The 9,445-nt window shown below is 48.7% G+C and overlaps 1 protein-coding gene across 1 annotated transcript; it reads left to right on the top strand.

Moving 5' to 3' along the window:
• Positions 1-1,140: 1,140 nt before the first annotated feature.
• On the top strand, positions 1,141-9,445 carry ITM2C (integral membrane protein 2C). Its single transcript, XM_009880766.1, has 5 exons — positions 1,141-1,272; positions 3,125-3,313; positions 3,627-3,737; positions 7,632-7,782; positions 9,100-9,445. The coding sequence occupies exons 1-5, from the start codon at positions 1,198-1,200 to the stop codon at positions 9,189-9,191; spliced, it is 618 nt and encodes a 205-aa protein (XP_009879068.1). The 5' UTR covers positions 1,141-1,197; the 3' UTR covers positions 9,192-9,445.

Consider the following 9,445-nt stretch of genomic DNA (forward strand, 5'->3'; position numbering starts at 1 on the left):
GCCACCAGTGGGTGGCAGGGACTGAGGGGCATCTCCCCTTGGGGCTTCAGCACCTGCACCACCTTGCGGGTTTTAGCCACGTTATCCTGGAGAAACATCTCTTCCTTGTAAAAGCGATGCATCTGAGAAATGAGAGGGTGTTGTTTGCTTTTAAATCTGTTCCTCCAGTTCATACCGGTCTCTGGCTAGCTGTGGGAACAGTGTCTTTCTAATCAAACACATCAGATCACGTACCGCGGAGAGGGAGTTAGTTTGCAGGAGCCCTCCCTGGCACCTCTCTCCCCTGCCTGCCTGCTCGGCTGAGGGCAGCTTTCAGATCTTCTGTGTGGAAATTGGGGCATCTCTGAACCGGCTTCTTTCATCTGCTTCTGAAAGGCCTCACATCCTCCTGCTTAACATTTCGAAGGGTTATTTTGGTAGTAAAAACAAGAGCATGGTAGGCTGGGATGAGTGGTCCCCAGGCGGTAACCCTGCCTTTGCACTGCCCTCCTTTTTGAGGGCTGTAACAAGGTGAGCTGGTTACTGTCTATATAGATTGGGTGGTGCTCTAAAAACGGCAGATATGTTTTCTTTTGATGCTCAGACCATATTCCTGGAAGGTGTTTGGGTAGGGTCATCCCACCAGAGCTAGGAGGTACCTGTCTGAGACCAGTAATTTCCACCTCAGAAATTTCCCCTGAAAAATTCTGCAAGAGTGGCAGCATTTCAACAATTTTTTTTTTTGGTGTATAAATACATAAATGCTGTTACATTCAGTAGCCAGGAACTGTTAGTTCCTGATTTCCTTTTCTTCAGTCAGTCCTTATTGCCCACTGAAACAAAGCTTGACTTTGTTCTGAGCAGTTGGTGGGAAGCAGAGTATACATATATGTGTGTATGTTCACACACATGTTATGTGTGTGTATATACATATAAAAATATATATATATATAAGGCGGGGTGGGATAGCAAAATGCATAGGAAGTGTTTAAGTCTTGCCAGAATGCTGTCAGATGTGAAGTCACTTTGCAGGACGGTGCCTGCCCTCTTCAAGTTGCACACCACAAACCCATGTGCGGCCTTTGCATTAAATGTAGTTGATATTCTGATCCTTTGCAGTGGCAGCTGACCAGTATTTTCATTTTTGTCTCGCAGGAGGAGCCGGCTCCCGTGGTGCAGGGCCGGAGGACATCGCTCAGCGGGGTGTGCTACCTGACCATGGGTCTCCTCGTACTGCTCCTGGGCTTGGTCTTCGCATCGATGTATGTGTACAGATACTTCTTCATCACACAGGTAGGTGTGAGTTGGGAAGGACTGCTGGCTCTTAAGCGGGAGCAGCCAGACAAACTGCTTCAACCCTTGAAAGAGTTGGAGCTTTCCACTGCGGTAACTCAGGAGCCGGTCCTCTGGGCTCAGCAGGTGAGGCATGTCTTAAGTGGTAGGCTCAGGCTCACCTCCATCCCGACTGCCAGGCCTGCCAGAAACCCTCCTCCTCCCCTCCCGTGTCGCTTTGTTTTGCTTTTTTTTTTTTTTTTGACACCATAAAAGTATCCTGCCCGTTCTACTTTTTATACCCAACATCACTGGTGTCAGGGGTAAGGCAGTATGAAAGTGTGGCTTGTTGTGAGGGGACAGCAAGCCCTGGGGAGACCAGGGAGGTACGGGCAAGGGAACAGCTTTTCGCAGTAGGTCCTTTAGGCCCTAGCACAGCAAAACTCTGTAGGTGTAACAAAAATAGGTGCCGCTATTAATAAAGCAAGCGAGAAGTGAGAAGTGTGTGAAAATTTGGCACCTTTTCTTCCCTATAGTCTTTGCCTGGTCTGGCCCACTGAGGCGCTGGGCTGGCAGGGTTGTGGTGGGTCAGAGCAGAGGGAACGAGACAAGGCAGAGCTGCTTTTTAAGGAGAAACCTGCTGAGCTCTGTGGCTTGCTGAGTGTTTAGCCAAGAAACCCCTGAGCATTGATTTGCACTGAAGCCCTCGTTCTGCTGCGGAGCAGCTATTAGTGAATGAGTTCTCCCAGGACCGCCGGCTGCCTTCGTCTCTGCAGCCAGCGCTTACCCACTCAGCAATATAGTCTTTTTATACGCTCCCTTGCCCCATAAATTTTCTTGCTGTCAAATTAACTGGCAATCTTTGTTTTAAGGTACATCAGTGCTTTATTAGCGATGCTCATTTATACCTGATCTGGAAACCCTATGACAACCGCAGGGCTGCTCGTCCCTCCCACACACCACTTTGCTGGTGTGATGGCACCCTGTTGCAGGGCCTTTTGTGTAGGCAATTCCTTATGAGAAGAAACCCACGGCACTGAGGGAAGGTTATCGACCAGGTTATGGACAGCGTTCAGTCCATTACCTAGTCAATAACCTACCCTTGGTACGTGCCAAATGGCACTGGGAAATGCCCGCTGGTCCATTTGGGACCACCTGGGGTCACCCCAACTGCCTGCCTGCAATACCAAATGACAGCTTGTATCCAATTACACAGCAAAGCTGTTCAACGTGGTCAGAGATGCTTTGGAGACCAAGGTGAGGTGGGGCTTTATGTCTCAGTCTCCAGTGGCTGCAGTTTGTTCCTGTGATCCTCATGCTCAAACTTGATCGCTCATCCTGTGTTAGCCCTCTTGCCCATACCTTGTGCTTCTGGAGCCCTGGAGAGCAGCAGCTTCTGTTTTGCAGTGAGGCAAAGCTGCTTTTTTTTGGTCCATTTGCCATTCCAAGTTACAAGTGCCTTTAGAAGTTATGCTCTGCTCACCCCAAGCTTGTACGCCTGATGTAGAAAAATACAGTTACTGGCAGCCATGTCTATGGTGGGATGTGAACATCCTGGTTATGAAATTTAAGAGCCTGTAGGCAGTCAGTTTGCCTTTCTGAGTTAACTCCTTGTGAAATCCCACAGAGAATCCTCCTAGCCAGGGCCAAAGGGAATAAAGGAAGTGAGACGTGGTTATTTCACAAGGGTGTTTTGCACTGTCTTCATCAAGAACGTTTTCTGGTAAAAAGACTGATTTTTTTGGTTCAAGCGTCTCTTTGAAAAGAGTGTTTTTACCCAGTATGGGTCTATTTCTTCCCATGTTTGCTGTAGCTGTTAATGCGGTGTGGGGTGTATGAGTGTTGTACCTCTGTCTGGATCTTGTCCCCACAGCTGCCTCGTGAGAGCGTGTTTCACTGCGGCGTCCTTTATGAAGACTCGCTGTATTCACCGTTCAAAGGGCAACTGGAGTTGCACGAAGACGTCAAGATTTACCTTGAGGAGAACTATGAGCAAATCAATGTCCCAGTGCCCCAGTTTGGAGGGAGTGACCCTGCGGATATCATCCATGATTTCCAGCGAGTAAGGAGCTTTTGGGGCTTTTGGGGGCGCAGCAGGGGGCTGAGCTGGGGTGTGCCAGCACGGTGCTCATGGCCTAGTGCTATCACTGTTGTCACAAATGTCTGTGATGGTCTTATTACTGAGCTGTCCGCCTTCCCAAGGCCCTCTCTGAGATTTTCTAATCTGCTCGTCTGGCTTGGTAGGGAAGTCCTGTGACAGGTTTGCTGTTCAAAGTGATTTCCTGTCTTCCCTGAATTCTCTCTTTTCACCCATTTTCACAGCCAAGTTTAATTGTGAAGGGCTCAATTCCTTGATTTCTGTGCTTGGAATGCAGGGTCTGACAGCTTATCATGACATAACGCTGGATAAATGCTACGTCATCGAGCTGAACACCACTATCGTGATGCCTCCTCGCAACCTGTGGGAGCTGCTGGTTAACGTGAAGGTACAGCCTCAATCCTGCTTATTTTGCATGCTTTTCTTGAGTTGGCTTATGGGTGCCAGCTGGAAGCTCGTGGGAAATCAGAACTGCTGTGTCTGTGGAAGTAAGCCTTGTTCCTGACAGAGCTGAGCCTTCATGCAGAGCGAAGGCTTCAGTGGGTTTAGCTGAAATATTAATTTTGCAGACAGCACGGTAACACTGGATCAACCTGACGAGGGTGACACAGAGAAGCAGCAGATTCCTTCCCTCTGGTGTTTACTGATTGTAGGAGTCGAGGAAGAAAAGACACATTTCCCTCCTTTCGCTCTTGCCGTGATGATCACTGCGGTTTGCCATTTGCAGAGCTCTCTGTCCCCTGGGGAGCAGCAGGCCTTCAGCTTTCACCCTCCTGGGGAGGAATCTCTGCTGCCCTCCCCGCTGTGCTGCGGGCTGCAACACTGGACCCAGGCTCATGCAGTTTTGCTCACAGCCGGCATTAATTGGGTTTAGTAACAGCAGTTTTGTTCCGTTCAGAAGCCTGTGATGCTATTGCAATGACTGAAAGCAGTCTTCTTAAAATAGAGTACTATTTAATCTGAACAGCAGGAAAAAAATAAAACAGGATTTTTAAGACTGCAGAAAGTGCATATCTATCTAAGTCTTTTGCAGGTAAAGCAAAGCACTGAGCCTGGGTCTTTTATTCCCTTCTGTGCGGGTCTATTTAAAAGAAAAGAAAAAAAAAAACCCAATCTAACTTTTACTCTTTCTTAAATTCCCTTTGCTCACTTACTGCTACATGCAGTGTGAGGAACTTCATAGGGGTTATGCTCAGAGACGAAAGGTTGCGCCTTGAGAGATTCCTGATCCCCAGCCCCTGTCAAACTCCCAGTTTGTTTCCTAGCAGTCCTCACAATTTCATGCACTGTAACCGTCTGGCAAACACGCTTGGAACCCTGCTGGGGTACAATGTCCGCTTACTTACAACTCGCTCCAAACCAGCCACAGCTTCTGACCGTGGCAGGTGACCGGTCCCTGTGGCAGAGGGAAATGGAAAAGGCAGGATTGCACAAGCTGACAGTGCAGCCCCAGAAAAAAACCCCAAGAGACTGGGAATGCTGGTCACACCCTAAAATAACAGATATAAAGTCACAGTCAATGAAAATGATGCTTTGCCTTTATTAGAAATTGAATTTGGAAAGGGGATAAGAATACAATTTAAATGCTCTTATGTGTTTGATTCTTTAGAGAGAGTACAAAGCAGATGTGGGTTTAAATAACTTTCTGATTATTGGGATAGGTAAGTTCCTGATCTGTCTGTGGAGGTTTTAACATGCACCTTAGAGACATTGTGTTAAAGTCTTTAGCTTGGTCTTTAGCTCAGAAAAAAGTTTTGCATCATGAGGACAGTGAGGCAGGTTGCCCAGGGAGGTTGTGCTGCCTCCTTGAGATCCTTGAAAGTTTTCAAGACCAGACTGGATAAAGCCCTGAGGTCCCTCCCCAGCTGAACTATCCCGTGAGCCTGTGATCTTCATGTCCGCAGGCAGGGCCTTGCTGGTGGCCCGTGTCAGGTAGGGAGGGCAAATTTCTTCCTGCTGCAGGGACCTTCATCACCTGGTGACCTGCCTCCCTGCTCAGGAGTGCTCCTGTTTGAATGCTGGATGAGCTGCATTGGTCCTTGGACTCAGAGTTTTACCTTCTCTGCATCTCTGAATCAGTCAAGTCCCTAATGAATGAGACTAATTTCCAGCTGTATGTTTTGTTTTGAAGATGTTCAGTGCCTTCAGTCCCGTTTCTAGGTCCAAACCTCAGTGCAGCAAATAACGTTAGCGGTTTGCTCCGGCAGGCTGTGGCAGCACAGGGAGTCAGTGAACCTCCTTTGCCCTTTCCTCCCGGGCCAGCCTGGTGCCAGGGTGCCCCTTTGCAGTGTGGCTGCCACGTGCCCCGTGCCTGCCCTACAATCCCTGCTGTGTGTGGGCACGGCTGTGCCAGATCCTGCTCAGGTCTTCACCCTGCTGTCCCCATGTGTGCATTACCAGGCCTCTCGGGTCTGATTTTTTTGCCTGTAAATGGCAGCTCTGCTGCTTCTTGCAGACTTTATTCTGTGTAGGTGTGACAGTTTGGTGAACAGGGCTGCATAAGCACCTGAGAGAAAAGGATGGAGGGATGCTCCCCCCCACAGAGCAGCAGAAAGTTGGAGGTGATCCAGTTAAGTGATGGAAGATCCACACCGTTTCCAGAATGCAAGATGCTCAAAGCTTTAGTTTTCTTAAAAACTCTTGGCAGAAAATTGCAGGTATCATCCTTGTTGCACAGTCCTGCGATGGAGGAACGATAATTCCTGACTACTTCAGCTGCCACAGCTATTTACATCTAAAACAATGAAGAAACTGGATTCTGTGCATGTGTCTCTAAGTCATCTTGGCAGGTCAAGGATGTGGCAAATCCTGAGCCCCAGCCTCGGGTGTTAACATGACAGCTCCTGCCAGTAACTGCACGTATCGCATGCCCTCTCCTGCACTCTCCCACTGAGAATCAATAATTGAATTTCTTGCAGAACTATTGTGTTAGTGTAGTACAAACTTCCACTAATAGTCTAGTCCTCCAGCGTTAGAGGAGAGCTTTATCGATCCAGTAGCCTGTGCCAGCCCAACAGCACCACGCTAAGTTAAGACAGCATGTTTCCAGGTACATCTCCATGGAGATAACCAGTCCTGTGGTGGAAACTGAAGAGGTGGTATTTGAAATTGGGTTGTTGTTGCTTGCTTTTCTGCTTGATTATATTTATATTGGCCCCAGGATCTGCCTATTCTTTTATTTCTTTGACTCTTCTTAAGCAAAAGGGACCAGAAGTGAGTCTTTGCTTCATGGCCTAGTTAGCATCTAGTCTGCTCACAAGTGCCCCTCAGCACAAGCTGTACGTGTAACACAGCTGCATATTGCCACTGTAGTGCCCAGACAGCTGCGAGATGCCCTGAGCACCTTGGTAGGAATCAGCCTGCAGAGAGTCTTCAATGCTGAGTAGATCTCTTACCTGTGGGGAAGGAGGCAGCCTCCATCCCCAGGGTGCTCCCAGGTACCCCGTTTTCTCTCTCCCCATTTTTTGCAGCCCCTGGTGGCTTTCTGCCATGTCCCCTCACCAGGCACCCCACTCATCACCCTGGTCTTCATAGCGGCCTTCACCCCAGCAGCAGGGAGCTTGCGTGAGCTGCTTTGCCCCAGCTCGGTCCCTGGCGTGAGCTGCCTTCCTGCACCGCCCCAGAGTCGCTGAACGATATTCCTGGGGTGATGGAAGTGTGCCGAGAGCTCACTTTCCCCTGAGTGCGTAGCACTACCACGCAGGGCGGCGTTCCAAAATGCAGTGCCCATGGCCCATCTCTAGCGCACCCTGGGCTATAAGGGCAACAGATCATTGTGGCTGTGCTGAGTGGACCAAGGGGGAGGGGGAAATGTGGAAAACTCAGGAAACTGTTGGAATCTGAGCAGGGCTGGTGTTTTGGGGTTTTGTCTTTTGAAGTAAATGTAAAATGCACATTTTCAGGGGAGTTCCTGGCATTTTGGTTGAGCCTTGATCCCTCTCCAGATGGGTTCATTGTGCTCTCAGAGTTACAGCTTCGTGTGCCCTCCTTTAAAACTGGGGTTAGTTTGTAACAGGCTTGATCCTACACTGGCTTCATCCCCTACGTGAACATTAAATTTTTGGATCTAATCCATTTTGTGCTCCCTGTGCTAGTAGCCTGGGACAGTTTACAGCGAGGACAGGCAAGCATGTGAACTGGCCTTGGTAAGGGGAGTTTGAGCCCTCAAACAGTGAATTTTCCACAGTTTGGCTGTCCTTGACACCCTGTCTGAGACAGTTCTGTTTGAGGAGGAGATCATGGCACCGTTTATGCTTTATTTTGGTGGAAACTGTCATTTCAGAAAGGGACGTACCTGCCTCAGACGTACATAATCCAGGAGGAGATGATCGCGACTGAGCACGTCAGTGATATGGAGCAGCTCGGCTCTTTCATCTACCGCCTGTGCAGCGGCAAGGAGACCTACAGGCTGAAGCAGAGGAGCACGAGGAGACGTAAGAGCCTTGCTGTGTTCAGCTGTCCTAACTCGCTTTCCCCCTGCATCACGGTCATTATTTCAGCTGTTACAGCCATGCTGGCCTTTTCTTGGCGAGAGGGGAGGTTCCCCTGTGGGTGTAAACACACAGGAGATCTTTAGAGGTGTTTCCTGTCTAATTCATCTAAACCCAAATCTGGGGTGATGCTGCTGCAAATGGGCGCTGGCCGCTGGGTTTCTATTGCTGCGTCTATCAGCCTAATAGAAACATTGAGAAAATGGTTGCAGGAGCCAGCAATTCATTTACATGTGGGCTCCTGGGGATCAACTAATAGCAGTGCTGTTGGGAACCGTTTGGAAAATCTCCCTAATGGAGACACCCGCTTCAGTGGCAGCTATTCAGAGCAGAATAGATCTGCAAATTGCCTTTAATTAATTAAGTTCTTAATAACATGGAAAAAGTTGTGAAGAGGGAACACTGGACTACCTTAAAATGATTTCATGAAAATCGGCAATATCCATCTTACATACAAATGGTAATATTGCTACAAAAAACTCCTTAATTTCAGTATTTGTATTTATTTGTTTTTAGATACTGGTATACTTAAAGTTTTAGCTGAAACGTGAACCTACAGTCAGTTTGGGTTTGGGTCTCTGGGGAAGCTGCAGGGCGCTGAGAGCATTTGGGTGTAGCAGTTACCATGGCCGTAGTTCGTGGTTGCTTTCCCGACAGAAGCTGCGCAATTGTGCGTGGGGCTGCCGGCGCGCTGGCTGCTGCTCTCCTGGAGCCCTGGCACGGTCCTGTTTGTCAGCAGGGCACCACCGGGTTTGCCATAAGAGGGGAGCAGCCACCTGGCAGAGCTACCCAGACTTGAGGTCCTGCAGTTTAAGAGTGTGGGGAGCATTCCTTGTTTCCCGGGGAGGCTGAGGCCATAGCAGGATCAGTGCATGGATGGATAAAAACAGCCAGAGCGGTGGTGATTTTAAGCCCTCCTTGGCTGCATTTTAGAGCTGTGCTCTGTACCAGTCTGTGAGTTCTGCTGGTTTTGTGAGGCTTTCTGGTCTCTGAGATAACACTGAGATACTGTCAGCTGAAACCAGCTGTTTCCACGTGGCTCCCCCAGCTCATAGCAGCTCTCACTGCAGAACCATGGCCTAGAGAATATGACTGTTCTTCCAAAGATCAGGTTATGCTGCTTTTCATACAGGCTGTGTTGTTCCTGCATTTCAGTATTCAGCGGTTGCATCTCATCAGCTTTCCTTCCCCCGCTTGCTGTAGCTCTTTTAGATTATAATTGGTTGAATTTCCCCTCTCCTCTCTTTTAATCACGTCTAGGTATCAGTCGACGCGAGGCTGGAAACTGTCATCGTATTCGTCACTTTGAAAACACTTTTGTGGTTGAAACTGTTATCTGCAAAAAGTCATGAAGCCACTCTCCAGATGTAATCTTCCTTGGCTTTGCTTGCACACACACGCACACACATGCTCTCAGCCCTCTCTTTAGACATGGTAATCTGTCTGACTTTTTATTTACTCCCTCCCCTGCTTGTGCAGCTCTAACCTCTTAGGTCCATTGTGGCCTCACAGTGGATTCTCTTCTCTCCCTGCTACATACCTGAGACGTTTGCTGGGCTTAAATTTACACAGTGGTCAAAGATAACCTGGGAGTAGATGCAGCTAC

The sequence above is a fragment of the Charadrius vociferus genome, unplaced genomic scaffold (assembly GCF_000708025.1).
Source record: "Charadrius vociferus isolate BGI_N301 unplaced genomic scaffold, ASM70802v2 scaffold643, whole genome shotgun sequence".
In the NCBI taxonomy this organism is placed as follows: Eukaryota; Metazoa; Chordata; class Aves; order Charadriiformes; family Charadriidae; genus Charadrius; species Charadrius vociferus.